The 18,688-nt window shown below is 28.1% G+C and overlaps 1 protein-coding gene across 3 annotated transcripts; it reads left to right on the top strand.

The window, feature by feature from the left end:
- Positions 1-12,888: 12,888 nt before the first annotated feature.
- LOC126986757 (uncharacterized) lies at positions 12,889-18,388 on the top strand. 3 transcript variants are annotated; one of them, XM_050843137.1, is made up of 3 exons: positions 12,971-13,303; positions 13,428-13,450; positions 16,336-18,354. In XM_050843137.1, exons 1-3 carry the CDS (start codon positions 13,245-13,247, stop codon positions 17,493-17,495), a joined length of 1,242 nt encoding a protein of 413 aa, XP_050699094.1. In that variant the 5' UTR covers positions 12,971-13,244; the 3' UTR covers positions 17,496-18,354. The 3 variants fall into 3 exon arrangements, with proteins under 3 accessions (XP_050699096.1, XP_050699095.1, XP_050699094.1); XM_050843139.1 differs by lacking the exons at positions 12,971-13,303; positions 13,428-13,450 and adding an exon at positions 12,889-12,906 and having other exon boundaries at positions 16,336-18,388; XM_050843138.1 differs by lacking the exon at positions 13,428-13,450 and having other exon boundaries at positions 12,960-13,303; positions 16,336-18,388.
- Positions 18,389-18,688: the final 300 nt, after the last annotated feature.

Below are 18,688 nucleotides of genomic sequence, written 5' to 3' on the forward strand. Positions count from 1 at the left end.
ATATTTTTCCAATACAAATTTATCTTATTGTATGTGCATTTTGTATATTAATTTTAATACAAATTTAATTATTCTGTGTATTTAAAAAAAATGCTTTATTTTATGGGTATTTTGCATCTTTATTTTCATACAAATTTACATTATTTTATTGATATTCTGTGTATTTATTTTGATACGATTTTACATTATTCTATGTGTATTTTGTATATATATTTTTATACATATTTACATTATTTAATGTATATTTTGTATATATATTCTATGCAAATTTTCGTTATTTTATGTGTATTTGTTTATATATTTTCATACAAATTTACATTATTTTATGTGTATTTTGTATATGTATTTCAATACAAATTTGCCTGATTTTATATGTATTTTGTATATCTATTAAAAAAAATATTTCTGTGTATTTTTGTATATATTTTTATACAAATTTTTGTTATTTTATTTGTATTTTGTATATATATTTTCCTACAAATAAACATTCTTTTATAGGAATTTTGTTCATTTATTTGGATACGAATTTACATTATTTCATGTGTATTTTGGATATATATTTTCATAAAAATTTACGTTATTTTATTGTTTATTTGTTTATATATTTTGATAGAAATTTACAATATTTTATGGGTATTTTGTATATACGTATATTTAAAAAAAATTAACTAATTTTATGTGTATTTTGTATATCTATTTTCATACAAATTAAATGATTTCTGTTTTTTTGTTAAGATTTTAATACAAATTTTAGTTATGTTATGTGTATTTTTTAAATTTAATTTCACAAAAATATATATTATTTTGTTGGTATTTTGTTGATTTATTTTGATACGAGTTTATATTGTTTTATGTGTAATTTGTATATATATTTTTATACGTATTTACATTATTTAATGTGTATTTTGTATATATATTTTTATACAAATTTATGTTATTTTACGTGTATTTGTATATATATTTTGATACAAATCTACATTATTTTATGTGTATTTTGAATATATCTTTCATTATAAATTTGCCTTATTTCATGTTTATTTTTATATTTATTTTCATTCAGATTTAAATTATTTTATGTGTATATATTTATTTGTATATACGTTATTTTATGTGTATTTTCTACATATATTTTCATTCAAAATTACTTTATTTTATCGGTATTTTGTTCATTTATTTCGATACGAGTTTAAGTTATTTCATGTGTATTTTCTATACATATTTTTATACGCATTTACATTATTTAATGTGTGCTTTGTATATATATATTTTTAATACAATTTTACTTCCTTTTATGTTTATTTGTGTGTTTTTTTATGCAAATTTATATTATTTTGAGTGTATTCTTTACTGTTTTTATTACAAATTTGCCTTATTTGATGTGTATTTTGTTTATTTATTTTCATACAAATGTAAATTATTTTATCTGCATTTTTCTACATATATTTTTATAGAAATTTGTGTTATTTTATGTATATTTTGTATATATTTTTTCATACAAATTTACATTTTTTTATTGGTATTTTGTTTATGTATTTTGATACGAATTTACATTATTATATGTGCATTTTGTATATATTTTGTATACGTATTTTCATTATTTAATGTGTATTTTGTTTATATATTTTAAAACAAATTTACGTTATTTTATGCGTATTTGTTTAAATATTTTGATAAAAATTTACATTATTTTATGTATTTTGTATATATATTTCAATACAAATTCAGTTTATTTTATGTATATTTTGAATATCTATTTTCATTCAAATTTATATTACTTTTGTGTATTTTTGTATGTAGTTTTATACAAATTTACGCTATTTTATGTGTATTTTGTATATTTATTTTCATAAAAATTCACATTCTTCTATTGGTATTTTGTTCATTTATTTTGGTACGAATTTACATTATTTTCTGTGTATTTTGTATATATATTTTTATACGTATTTACATCATTTTATGTGTATTTTTTATATATATTTTTATAGAAATTTACGTTTTTTTATGTGTATTCGTATATATATTTTGAAACAAATTTACATTGTTTTATGAGTGTTTTGCATATCTATTTCAATACAAATTTACCATATTGTATGTGCATTTTGTATATTTATTTTAATACAAATTTAATTATTTGATGTGTATTTTTGTATATATATTTTTATAAAAAATGCGTTATCTTATGGGTATTTTGCATCTTAATTATCATACAAATTTACATTATTTTATTAATATTCTGTGTATTTATTTTGATACGAATTTACAGTGTTCTATATAAATCAACAAATGTATTTTGTATACATTTTATTTTACATATTTACATTATTTAATGTGCAATTTCTATAGATATTTGATACAAATTTACGTTACTTTATGTCTATTTGTTTATATATTTTCATACAAATTTACATTATTTTATGTGTATTTTGTATATGTATTTCAATATAAATTTACCTAATTCTATGTGTATTTGGATATCTATTTTCATACAAATTGAAATTATTTTTGTGTATTTTTGTATCTATTTTTATAAAATTCTAGTTCTTTTATATATTATTTTGTATATTTATTTTCCTACATATATACATTCTTTTATTGAAATTGCATATCTATTTCAATAGAAATTTAGCTTATTGTATGTGCATTTTGTGTATTTATTTTAATACAAATTTAATTATTTTATGTGTATTTTTGTATATATATTTTATCATTCATATATGCGTTATTTTATGGGTATTTTGCATCTTTATTTTCTTAGAAATTTGCATTATTTTATTGATATTCTGCTCATTTATTTTGATACGATTTGACAGTATTCTATGTGTATTTTGTATATATTTTTCATACAAATTTACGTTATTTTATGTGCATTTGTTTATATATTTTATGGGTATTTTGTATATATTTCAAAAGAAATTTACTTAGTTTTATGCGTATTTTGTGTATCTATTTTCATACAAATTCAAATTATTATTATTATTATTATTTTTTTTTTACGTTGCTGCCTATTGCGCCGGTAGGCATCTTCCCGGTGGGGCCTGATGGTCGGCCCAAGGCTTCTTCCAGGTGGGGCCTGATGGTCGGCCCAGCCCGTTCTGGCGCAGGCGAGTGTTTTATAGTGGCGCCATCTTGCATTTACTCATGCTGCCCCCCGGAACTCGTTCTTGATTCGCTTGGACGGCTTCCTCTAGAGTCCGGGTTGATGGGTGGTCTTCAGGACAGCATGTGGGTAGTTTTAAGCCACTCGGCGGTGACCGTAAAAATCCGAGGTGGTAGCGTGGGGATTCGAACCCGCGTCGTCCATCACGCGGTGAATGTGGGCCCAGTACGCTACCAGTTCGGCCACCGCCTACCCTACAGTTATTTTGTGTATTTTCTATATATATTTTCATACAAATATATATATATATATATATATATATATATATATATATATATATATATATATATATATATATATATATATATATATATATATATATATATATATATATACAAAATACATAAAAAATGAATTGTATCAAATTCAATAAACTAAATTTCAATAAAAGAATGAATATCTGTAGGAAAATAAATATACAAAATAATATATAAAATAACCAAAATTTGTATAAAATATATACAAAATACACAAAAAAAAGTAAATTTGTATCAAAATAGATATACAAAATACTCATAAAATTACGTAAATTTTATTGAAATACATATACAAAATACACATAAAATAATAAGAATGGGTATGAAAATATATAAACAAATACAAATAATATAACGTTTATTTTTATAAAATATCAATAGATAATGCACATAAAATAATGTAAATATGTAAAATAAATATACAAAATACATTTGTTGATTTATATAGATCACTGTAAAATCGTATCAAAATAAATACACAAAAAATCAATAAAATAATGTAAATTTGTATGAAAATATATACAAAATACAAATAAAATAACGCATTTTATAAAATATATATACAAAAACACATCAAATAATTAGATTTGTATTAAAATAAATACAAAATGCACATAAATATGGTAAATTTGTATTGAAATAGATACAAAATACACATTAAATAATGTAAATTTGTATCAAAATATATATACAAATACAAATAAAATAACATAAATCTGTATAAAAATATATATAGAAAATACACATTAAATCATGTAAATATGTATAAAAATATGTATACAAAATACACATAAAATAATGTAAATTCGTATAAAACAAAAGACAAAATACCAATAAAATAATGTAAATTTTTTGAAAATAAAAAAACAAAATACACATAAAATAAAGTAAATTTTTAAAAAAATATACAAAAATACACAAAAGTAATATAAATTTGTATGAAAATAGATATACAAAATATACATAAAATAAATAAATTTGTATTGAAATATATATACAAAATACATAAAATAATGTAGATTTGTATCAAAATATATATACAAATACATAAAAATACGTATAAAAAATATATATATATATATATATATATATATATATATATATATATATATATACGTATATATATATATATATATATATATATATATATATAATATAAATAATGTAAGTCAAAATAAATAAACAAAATATCAATAAAATATGTATTTGTGAAAAATAGATATACAAAATACACATAAATAACTAAATTTGTATAAAACTATATACAAAATTGCACATAAAATAATTTAAATTTGTATGAAAATAAATATACAAAATACACATGAAGTTAGGTAAATTTGTACTGAAATACATATAAAAAATACACATAAAATAATAATTAAATTTGAATGAAAATATATAATCAAATACACTGAAAATAACGTAAATCTGTATAAAATATATATATACAAAATACATTAGATAATGTAAATATGTATAAAAATATATACAAAACACTAATAGAATAATGTAAAATCGTATCAAAATAAATACACAGAATGTTAATAAAATAATGTAAATTTGTATGAATATTAGGATGCAAAATTCCCATAAACTAACGCATTTTTTATAAAAATATATATATATACACATAAAATATTTGAATTTATATTAAAATAAATATACAAAATAACATTCAATAAGGTAAATTTGTATTGAAATAGATATGCAAAATACATATAAAACAATGTAAATTTGTTTCAAAAATGTATATAAAAATACACATAAAATAACGTAAACTTCTATGAAAATATATATAAAAATACACATAAAATGATGTAATTACGTATAAAATATATATACAAAATACACTAAAAAGGTAAATTCGTATCAAATTCAATAAACTAAATTTCAATAAAAGAATGTATATATAAAGGAAGATAAATATACAAAATAATATATAAAATAACTAAAATTTGAATAAAAATACATACAAAAATACACACAAAAAAATTTCAATTTGTATGAAAATAGATATACAAAGTACACATAAATTAGATAAATTTGTATTGAAATACATATACAAAATACATAAAATAATGTAAATTTGTATGAAAATATATAAACAAATAGACATAAAGTAACGTATATTTGTATATAATATAAATAGAAAATGCACATTAAATAATGTAAATATGTAAAATAAAATATATACAAAATACACATAGAACAATGTAAAATCGTATATAAATAAATACACAGAATATCAATAAAATAATATAAATTTATATGAAAATAATGATGCAAAATACCCATAAAAAAGCATATTTTTATAAAAATATATATACAAAAATACACATCAAATAATGTAAATACGTATAAAAATATATATACAAAATAAAGATAAAATAATGTAAATTCGTACCAAAATAAATAAACAAAATACAAATGTGAATTTGTATGAAAATAAATATACAAAATACATATGAAATAACGTAGATTTGTATAAAACTATATACAAAAATACACAAAAGTAATTTAAATTTGTATGAAAATAGATATTCAAAATATACATAGAATAATATAATAATAATAATAATAATAAGAAGAAGAAGAAGAATTTGTTTTGAAATATATATACAAAATACATAAAATAATGTAAATTCGTATCAAAATACACATAAATACACGTAAATTTGTTTTAAAATATATAAACAAAATGCACATTATATAATGAAAATACTTATACAAAATATATACAAAATACACATATATTAATGTAAATTCGTATCAAAATACGTAAACAAAATACCAATAAAAAAATGTAAATTTGTATGAAAAAATACATACCAAAAACATAAAAAATAACGCAAATTTCTATAAAAATATATGTACAAAACTGCACATCAAATAATTTAAATTTGTATGAAAATAAATAAACAAAATACACATAAAATAAGACAAATTTGTAGTAAAAAATGTACAGAATACACTTAAAATAATGTAAATTTGTATATAAAAAAAGAAAAATGCACATAAAATGAAGTAAAATTGTACAAAAAATATATATACAAAACACACATTAAATAATGTAAATGCGGATAAAAATATGTATAGAAAATATACATGAAATAATCTAAATTCGTATCGAAATACATGAGCAAAACACAGATAAAATAAAGTAATTTTTAATGAAAATATATATAGAACATACACATAAAATAAGGTAAATACAAATAAATATATACAGATCAAATAATCTAAATTTGAATGAAAATAAATATAAAAATAAACATAAAATGAGGCAAATTTGTAATGAAATATAGATACAAAATACACATAAAATAATGTAGATTTATATCAAAATATATATAAAAATACACGTAAAATAACATAAATTTGTTTAAAAATATATATACAAAATACACGTATAAAAAAATATATACAAAATACATATATAAAAAAGAAAATTCGTGTCAAAATAAATAAACAAAGCACCAATAAAATAATGTAATTCTGTATGAAAAAATATATGCAAAATACACATAAAATAATGTAAATTTGTATCAAAATAAATCAACTAAATACCAATAAAATAATATAAATTTGTGTGAAAATAAATCTACAAAATACACATAACATAGCTAAAATTTGTATTAAAATATAAACAAAAATACCCAGAAATAATATAAATTTGTATAAAAAATATATATACAAAATACACATAAAATTAGGTAAATATGATTTGAAAGATATATACAAAATACCCATAAAATATTGTAAATTTTTATCAACAAATATAAACAAATACACATAAAATAACGTAAATTTGTTTGAAAATATATATACAAAATATACATTAAACAATGTAAATATGTATAAAAAAATATATACAAAATACACATAAAATATATTGTAAAATCGTATCAAACTAAATAAACAGAATATCAATAAAATTTGAATGAAAATGAAGATGCAAAATAACCATAAAATAACGCATATTTGTTAATGCACATTACATAATTAAATTTGTATGAAAATAAATATACAAAATGTACATCCAATATGGTAAATTTCTATTGAAATAGATATGCAAAATACACATAAAATAATGTAAATTTGTATCAAAATATATATACGAATACACATAAAATAACGTAGATTTCTTTGAAAATATATATATATACAAAATACACCTAAAATAATGTAAATTCGTATCAAAATAAATCAACAAAATTCCAATAAAAGAATATATAATTGTAGAAAAATAAATATACAAAATGCACATAAAATAAGAAAAATTTGTATAAAAATATATACAAAAATACACATAAATAATTTAAATTTGTATGAAAATAGATACACAAAATGAATATATATTATATATATATATATATATATATATATATATATATATATATATATATATATATATATATATATATATATATATATATATATATATATATATATATATATATATATATATATATATATATATATATATATATATATATATATAGATATATATATATATATATATATATATATATATATATATCTCTAGATATATATATATATATATATATATATATATATATATATATATATATATATATATATATATATATATATATATATACAAAAAACACATATAACAATGTAAATTAGTATAAAATATATATACAAAATACATATTAAATGATGTAAAATCATATCAAAATAAGTAAACAAAATAACCATAAAGGAAAGTGTATTTGCTTGAAAATAGATATACAAAATACACATAAAATAACGTAAATTTGTATAAAACTATATACAAAAAATACACACAAATAGTTTAAATTTGTATAAAAATAAATATACAAAATAAAAATAACATAACCTAAATTTGTATTCAAATAAATATACAAAAATGCAAATACAATTAAATTTAGATATACCAAAATAAATATAAAATTAAAATATGTAAATTTGTATCAAAATATACTAATACATAAAATAACGTAAATTTTATTCAAATATATATACAAAATACATACATATGATGTAAATACGTATAAAACTATATACAAAATACACCTAAAATAATGTAAATTCGTATCAAAATAAATAAACAAAATTCCAATAAAAGAATGTATATTTGTGGAAAAATGAATATACAAAATACACATAAAAAAACTAAAATGTGTATAAAAGTCTATACAAAAATACCCAGAAATAATTCAAATTTGTATGAAAATAGATATACATAATACACATGAAATTAGTTAAATCTGTATTGAAATACATATACAAAATACACAAAAAATAATGTAAATTTGTATGAAATTAAATATACACAAATGCACATAAAATAACGTAAATTTGCATCAAGCTATATATACAAAAATACAAAAAATAATTTAAATTTGTATGAAAATAGATATACAAAATACACATAAATTAAGCAAAATTTGAATTAATGCAAAATACCCATATAATAACGCATATTTTTTTTTAAATATATATTCAAAAATACACATAAAATAATTAAATTTGTATTAAAATAAAGATACAAAATGCACATACAATGAGGTAAATTTGTATTGAAATAGATATGCAGAATACATATAAAACAATGTAAATTTGCTTCAAAATATATATACGATTACACATAAATTAACGTAAATTTCTATGAAAATATATATAAAAAATACATATTAAATAATGTAAATACGTATAAAAATATATACACAAAGTACACATAAATTAATGTAAATTCGCATCAAAATACATAAACAAAATACTAATAAAAGAATGTCTATTTGTATAAAAAAAATATACAAAATACACAAAAAATAACGTAAATTTCTATAAAACTATATACAAAAATACACAAAAGTAATTTAAATTTCTATGAAAATAGATATACAAAATACACATAAAATAAGTTAAATTTGAACTGAAAAATATATACAAAATACATAAAATAATGTAAATTTGTATCAAAATATTTATACAAATACACATAAAATAACGTAAATTTGTATAAAAACATATAAACAAAAAACACATTAAATAATGTAAGTTCGTATAAAAAATTACCAAAAAAATAATGTAAATTTCTATAAAAAAAAAATATATACAAAATAAATATAAAATACCGCAAATTTCTAAAAAAATATATGTAAAAAAATGCACATAAAATAATTTTAATTTGTATAGAAATAAATATACAAAATACACATAAATTAAGGCAAATTTTTATTAAAAATACAGAATACATATAAAATAATATAAATTTGTATAAAAAAACGACGCAAATGCACATAAAATAAGGTAAATTGGCATGAAAATATATATACAAAACACACATTAAATAATGTAAATGAGTATAAAAACATGTATACAAAATACATCAGAAATAATATAAATTCGTATCGAAATAAATAAACAAAATACCAATAAAATAATGAAATTTTGAATTAAAATATAAATAGAAAATACACATAAAATAACGTAAATACAAATACAAATATACACATAAAATAATTTAAATTTGAATGAAAATAAATATACAAAATAAACATAAAATGTATATATATATATATATATATATATATATATATATATATATATATATATATATATATATATATATATATATATATATATATATATATATATATATATATATATATATATATATATATATATATATATATATATATATATATATATATATATATATATATATATATATATATATATATATATATATATATATATATATATATATATATATAAAATATATATAAATATATATGAAAATAAATCAACAAAAAAACAATTTGTATAGAAATAAATATACAAAATACACATAAATTAAGGCAAATTTTTATTAAAAATACAGAATACATATAAAATAATATAAATTTGTATAAAAAAACGACGCAAATGCACATAAAATAAGGTAAAGTGGCATGAAAATATCTATACAAAACACACATTAAATAATGTAAATGAGTATAAAAACATGTATACAAAATACATCAGAAATAATATAAATTCGTATCGAAATAAATAAACAAAATACCAATAAAATAATATAATTTTGAATTGAAATATAAATAGAAAATACACATAAAATAACGTAAATAAAAATACAAATATAAAAATAAAAAAATATAAATTTTAAAGAAAAAAAATATAAAAAATAAACATAAAATATACTCACTATCAAATAAAATATATATATATATATATATAGATATATATATATATATATATATATATATATATATATATATATATATATATATATAGATATATATATATATATATATACACATATATATATATATATATATATATATATATATATATATATATATATATATATATATATATATATATATATATATATATATATATATATATATATATATATATATATATATATATATATATATATATATATATATATATATATATATATATATATATATATATATATATATATATATATATATATATATATATATATATATATATATATATATATATATATATATATATATATATATATAAAATACACATAAAATAATATAAACTCGTATGAAAATAAATCAACAAAAAAACAATAAAATCAAATAAATTTGAGTGTAAATAAATCTCCAATATACACATCAGAGAACTATAATTTGTATTAAAATACATACAAAATAACTCAAAAATAATTTAAATATGGATGAGAATAGATTTTTTTTTTTTATTTTTAAAACAAAAGAGTCAGCTCAAGGGCACACTAAAAAAAAATAATAAAAAACTTCTCGCTCCTCCTAAAAAAGAAACAAAAGAGGTGGCAAGCAAGATCAAATACAGGAGGTGTCCTGATGCCCTCCTCTTGAAACCCTGATACCTCCTCTTGAAAAGAGTTCAAGTCGTAGGCAGGAGGAAATACAGATGAAGGAAGATTGTGTTAGATTTTACAGCGTGAGTATGAAAGAATGAAGATACTGGTTAACTCTTGCATAAGGGTTTGGACAGTATTGGGATGAGCATGAGTGAAAGTCGAGTGCAGCGGGGCCATGGGAGGGGAGGCATGCAGTTAGCAAGTTCAGAAGAGCAGTCAGCGTGGAAATATCGATAAAAGATAGAAAGAGAGGCAACATTGCGGCGGAATTTAAGAGGTAGAAGACTATCAGTATGAGGAGGAGAGCTGATGAGACGAAGAGCCTTAGCCTCCACTCTGTCCAGAAGAGCCTTAGCCTCCACTCTGTCCAGAAGAGCTGTGTGAGTGGAGACCCCCCACACGTGAGATGCATACTCCATACGAGGGCGGACAAGGCCCCTGTATATGGACAGCAACTGTGCAGGGGAGAAGAACTGGCGGAGACGGTACAGAACGCCCAGCCTCGAGGAAGCTGATTTAGTAAGAGATGAGATATGAAGTTTCCAGTTGAGATTTTGAGTTAAGGATAGACCGAGAATGTTTAGTGTTGAGGAAGGTGATAGCTGGGTGTTGTCAAAGAATAGGGGATAGTTGTTTGGAAGATTGTGTCGAGTGGATAGGTGGAGAAACTGTGTTTTTGAGGCGTTGAAGGACACCAGGTTCTTCTTGCCCCAATCGGAAATAATAGTAAGTCTGAGGCTAAGCGTTCTGCAGCCTCCAGCCTTGAGTCGTTAAGTTCCTGTAGGGTGGGTCTTCTATTAAAAGAAGTTGAGTAATGCAGAGTGGAATCATCGGCGTAGTGTAAACATGTAAATATTAATCCTAAATATCTATCCGTTTCCACTTCTTCTCCCTCTATCTGTATAAATCCTTTTGTGACTAGGCAACCTCATGAACGAAAGATGACGCACATAGCTTGTGCGGCTGCCGAGAGCAGTCATCATTTCGTCTCGCTAGAGTTCACATCACACGCTCCGTGTAAGCCACAAAACCAGTAAAAAGACAAGTTAAGCAAGGACTTTAACTCCAAACCTGCTAAACTTATATTGGTGGCAGCGGTTACAAAGCGATTACAAAGCGATTACAAAGCGATTACAAAGGATTTATCATAAAATAATACTGTCCTACACAAAGTGCCTCAAATTCCGTGGTGACTCCGTTGGCAACGACTCAGTGAACCAGTGTGAACTCAAGCACAACCTCTCTACAACTACGGGATTACTACACTCCCTATGAGACGACTACAAGCCCCATAGCTCGTATTTGCACCTACAAAAGAGGTCACCACCTACATTGAATCACCAAAACAACAATCTGTGCCACCACTCAGCAAACGTCCGTAACAAGTCTACCCAAAAATCCCACCTCAATTAACGGGATTACCCCCTGCCGAACTCCCCCAACCCTGTATCTTCACAGTCACAAGAGGAGGAAGAGGAAGCCATATTAGTAGTGAAGAGGTAGTAGCCGCGGCCAGGCAGCTCAATTCAACGCGTCAGCGGTCAGCGTCAGCGTGCCGTCAATCAAAGCATCGGCAACACCCACCCCCGGCTAGTGGAACACGCCGCACAATTTTGGTTTGTCACCTGAACTATCACTCAAGTAAGACGAAACGTTGTTCCATAATTTAGTACATGTACCGTCGAAACCCCCCATTTCAAATAACATTCTCACCCTCGTCTCCCATTCTCCACTAATTTAACCTAATATAATCGCCATTTCATTTGTTCTTAATCCCTTACACGGATTACATTTACATTCCTATCCCTACTCTCTTGTATTCCATACCGTTCGCCTTCAGCGCTCCTCCCCTCCCCGTTCACCAGCCCTACCCCTCTTTCGCCGGCGGCAGCCACGCCTTGCTGATCCCAGTGATATGTGTCGCCACCTGCACATCTGCTGATCCCAGTCATTTATGCCCTTGTACCGCCCCACTCTTTCCTCAAGCGACCTCACGACTGCTTCACACCCAAGGTATCTTACCATTTCCTTACGGATTACCTACGAATCTTCCTATAAACTTCCCTTTAATCTTACTTAAAATTTCCCTTCCTATAATTTTCCTTATATACGTCCTAATATCTCCCCTACATTACAGCTTGTGCCGGAGAGCAGAGAGAAGTGAGTTAACCCACATCTCCTGCGTCCCAGTCTCCCCCCTCACCATACATCAGCCATACCATCATGCTCTGGTCTCCTTACAAATGCATCGGACACAGCTAAGTGACTCCCCCATCTAACTCCCCATGTCCCAGGATCGAAAATTGGAAGAGGCTCTATCCTCTGCCTTCAGCGGTTTAACGATTGATACTCCCCATCACACAGTCCTCCGTTCAGGAGCTGCTTATCCAAAACCTATTCCCCCAGCACCCCCATTACCTCCTGCAAAGCAGCTCCCCTCAGACTTCTCACCAGAGCTTTCCCAGACTACTTCTTCCCAGACAGAACAGCCCCAAAGTGACCCAACCATGAGTGACAAACCTCAAAACGTCATTTTAAGGGGCGAGGATAAAAATCCAAAATATACGGGCTCAGAGGAGACCGGCCCCGACCTCCTAACTCACCTGCAGAGGGTGGAGGATGCTTTTACCAAATTCCAATATACAAATGAAAAGGAGAAATTGGCCCACCTTTACGACAGCATCCACACGGGCCCTTGTCGGGCTCAATCCATTATAAAAAGTGACGCATTCAAGAAAGCCAAAACATATGATGAAGCGAAAGCAAATCTCATCAGCCATTTCGGCTCCACATGCAAACAAGGTGCCCTGTCAGTCTTGTTCCGCCTAGCGGCTACCTACCGTCCCAAAATAAAGGCTAATATTGCAGTGGATGACTGTTTAGGCGTCGCGGGTGGAGCCTTCACAGAGTTTGAAACCCAATTCCGTCACTCCCCGTGGACTACCGATGAGAAAATGAACCTTGAGGATGTGTGCCGCCTTTTCTCATACTTTGTCTTTCTCCTCAATTGCACGGAGACACTCTTCAAAGAGTTACAAAAGGAAGAACCCCTACCAAAAGGTAGAACCCTTTTCAACCACATCAGTCCCCTGTCGGGACGAGAGCCACCAACAGAACCCCCATCCTCAGCGGTGAGGGGTGTCAGATTTCAGAGGGGGCGTCCCCAAAGTCGCTCCCCGACCGGAGCTCAGACCCCTAGGAACCGCTCTGCCACACCCCGCGGCCGCCGCCCTTACACTAGAGGCAGGGGTCGCGGGCGTGGCTATAACACTCAATATTGTTACAACTGCAGAATCACAGGACACCATACACGTAATTGCTGGTACGGCAGCAACACCCAACAGTCAAATCAATATTGTTCCTACCATAAGACATCAGGCCATAACACCAAGGATTGCCGCGCGAGGCCCCGGGGAGGTACCTCGTCGGGGGAAGCCTCGCGCGCCACGTCTCCCGCAATAACATAGGCTCAGGTACAAAATCACACCAGGTGCGTGGTATTCATACAACACCCCTAACCCGCACACCTTTAAACAAACCAAGTACATCCACAGCTCATTTTGACATTGAAACCCAACCTACGGATGTTGAAACCACTACCATGAAACACCACCGCATTGCTCTTTATCCCCAATTCCTTGCAAACGCTACCTGTACCCTTAACTGACTTTGATCTCAACGACGGCATCCTCGTCAGGAATACATACATCACAACTAAATACGGTCCGCATAGGGAAGTTACACAAATCGTCGTACCAGAAAGCCTAGTCTCTATGATCTTGCATAACATACATTCTTCCCCTCATGCAGGCCATCCTGGAAAAAGTAGAGCTTTGATGCAAGCCCGTTTGTTATATTATTGGCCACGTATGCGGCTCGACATCATTGATTACATCAACAACTGCCACACTTGTGCAGAAAATTATGGATCCATTACTCAGCAAGTCCCCATCAAAAGCTATCCCATACCTTTAGAGCCATGGGATACCATTGCTATTGACCTATTGAAATTACCCCAAACTACTGAAGGCCACAAATACCTATTGGTTGCCATTGATCATTTCAGTCGTTTCTCGGTTCTAGTTCCCATAGTGGACAAGCAAGCAACTACTGTGGCTAAAGCTCTCATTGATGAAGTCTTTTGTAAATATAACACCCCTAAAGTCCTCATCTCAGATAATGGCACAGAATTTAACAATAAAATCTTGGAGGCAATCTGCAGGGAATACCAAGTTGATAAGGTAAATACCATGGCTTATCATCCAGCTTCCAATGGCATGGTCGAGCGACAAAATCGAAAAATCATTCAGACACTTCGCTCTCTGGTCGGTGATGTCTCAGTAACTTGGCACGAATGGATGCCTCAGGTAATGGCTTCTCTTAACTCATCTCTCCATAAATCAATAGGTGACACACCTCATTTTGTCATTTTTGGCCAGGACCATCGATTGCCATACTCATTCCTCCTCAAAGAGGACACACCCATCTATAATTTTGATGACTACGTTCGAGTCAGAGGGACAGACTTCCAGAAGATCTATAAACAGGTTACCTCAACATCGAGGATAGCAAGGCTGCCATGAATGCGTCACAATGGAAATCAGCAACCGACAAATTATTGGTCACAGGGGACATTGTCTATTTAAAAATTCAGGAACCCAAAAACAAACTAGCACCTCGCTTTGAGGGACCGTACCGAGTACTGTCCTACGACAAGGGGAATAAGGTCAAGATCCGCCACCTGACTACCTTGGAAACAAAGCTTGCACACCTAGACCACCTAAAACGCACTAACCGACCTTCTTCCTCAACCTGTGAGGCGTCGACCCCTGCGCCTGACGACCCTCTAACGACACCGACAAATACTCCTGGCCCAGCTGAGGTGGACACTACCAACGACTACAGGAAGAAACTAAGATCATACACATCTGCACACTGATGCATTTGTACGGAGAACCATCTTCATCCCTTAGTGTCCCTTCTCTTCTCCCACAATATTTTTTTTACCTTATCCATCCACTAACCACTTCTATTATCTCACCCAGTTGCGATGCTACTCCCTTGCCTATGTGTCTTGGGAGGTGTTCTCCTGGTCCTCCCCACAAATGCCACGAAGCAGCCCTCCTATGAACAACACCTACGTGTGGGGGCAATCGTGGAGCCAGACGGCCCCGTGATGGTGGTGGAGGACGTGGTCGATGTCCGCATTACCCTATGCGATTTTCGTGAGCTGGAGCGACTCCATATACCCCAGTTCCGGCGCCAGATCCAGCAAGCGGAAGCGGTTCTCCAGCAGACCTCGGACACAGTTCATAAACTAAACCATCCACTCACGCTGACATATTTCTCTACTCTCATGCTATCTTTCCTAAATATCCAACAATCCTTTGATAGTCTGCTAGAATGGACCCCTTTTTCAACTTACCTTAAAACACCAGTAGCCCACGCCAGGTCCAAGCGTGGTCTCATCGACATTGGTGGGAGATTGTTAAAAGGCCTCATTGGTACAGCTACAGAAGCCGATGTTGCTGAAGTTCACGATCAGTTAGACAAATGGGGTACTATTTTGAATAACCAGGCCATTGTTCTCAGTTCCCAAAACAAAGCTATTGAGACGGTTGTTAAGACTCAAAAAGTTATCATAGACCGCCTCAACAACTTCACCTCCCTCATAACCCAGCTTCAGCAGGACCAACACCAGTACTTATTGGCTCACCATTTGGCTTTAATGGCAGCAAACCTCAGAGCTGTCTACCTTGCAATCACAAATTTTAAATTAGCACTGCAGGACACATTTACACTGCTCAGAGACGTGTTAGATGGTGTTGTAACCCCTTCCCTTCTCACCCCTCAGGAACTTCTGCATGTCATTGATTGGGCCAGAACAGAAAAAGGCTTAACTCCTGTTTTCAGTGAGACCCAGGTTCAATATTATTATCCCTACATGGAGGCAACCTTGACTACAGATGGTATCTTGGTGCATATACCCTTTAGGTCGCCAGATATGTTCACTATCTATCACATTCATCCATTCCCTACAGTTGTCAATTCTTCCATCTACCAACTATCTACATCTCATACCACTCTCTTGGTTTCATCAGATTTCATGCACATTGCTTTTCCAGCTGACTTTCATGATTGCCATATCACCCGATTCCAGATGTACCTTTGCCTACCAGTAATTATCCTTGTGAGCTGGGTCTAGTTAGAAACTCCCCAATTGAATCTCTGTGTCTTTTCACCCCAGTCGAGGATACCACCATCTTCCACCTTAGAGTGAAACCCTGGCGTTACTTCTATTTCCATCATTCCATTGCTCTTACAGTCACTTGCCCTGGATCCCGACCTAGCAACACCGCTGTCCACGGCTCCTTTGTCATCTTGGAGGCCTGCAGTCTCACATCCCACAACCTGACAACTAAACAATCTAACCATCTATTGCTCAACCAAACCTTTCATACCTACAACCTCAAACCCTTCAACTTGCCGACACCAACAACTCCCCTACAACTCAAACCCTTACACTCTTTAGGAGACACCTTACCCAAACTCACTGCACCGAACATCACCCTACAACCCATTTCCTCTCTCACCATATGGCCAGAACTTCGCCCCGACACTGTATACCCCATCCTCGCGTCACTGACTACGGTACTGACGCTCACTGTGATCCTAGCTACCCTCCTCATCTGTGTCTTCCACCGCCGCTACGCCTTCCTGCGTCGAGCCATCCTCCAGCGCACCTTACAGCCAGCAACGGCATAGACCACGTTCCCGTTGTCCAATAATATTTTTTTTTTTCATTGAGCATAATTGTATTCATATGCCATTTATCTCTAACCAGAGGACAGGATAATTTCTTTACAATAACTAACTAACATGCAAGTCCTCTGTGATATGTATCTATTTACCATTTGTATATACACCTATATATCCATATACAACCAATTTTTTGTTTCCATATTTTAACTTAACCATGTATGTATACCCATACCATTTAATCCATGATCATGATAATATTTTCTATTATATATTATTTCTCATATTATATTTAGTTAATAACTCATTCTCCCGGGAGTTTAGATATTAGAAAACAAATATTTTTTTTGTGCACTTATCTTTATTTATTTTACCCATACCATTTAATCCATGATCATGATAATATTTTCTATTATATATTATTTCTCATATTATATTTAGTTAATAACTCATTCTCCCGGGAGTTTAGATATTAGAAAACAAATATTTTTTTTGTGCACTTATCTTTATTTATTTATACACCATTACTCTTGGTAATGTAACCATGTGCCAATTGTTTAACCTGCATTTAACTGCTATTTGTCCCTCATGGGCTTATAATCCTGTATCCCATTCATTATTTTTTTTTTCCATTCCCTT

This window comes from Eriocheir sinensis, chromosome 62 (genome assembly GCF_024679095.1).
Source record: "Eriocheir sinensis breed Jianghai 21 chromosome 62, ASM2467909v1, whole genome shotgun sequence".
Taxonomy (NCBI): Eukaryota; Metazoa; Arthropoda; class Malacostraca; order Decapoda; family Varunidae; genus Eriocheir; species Eriocheir sinensis.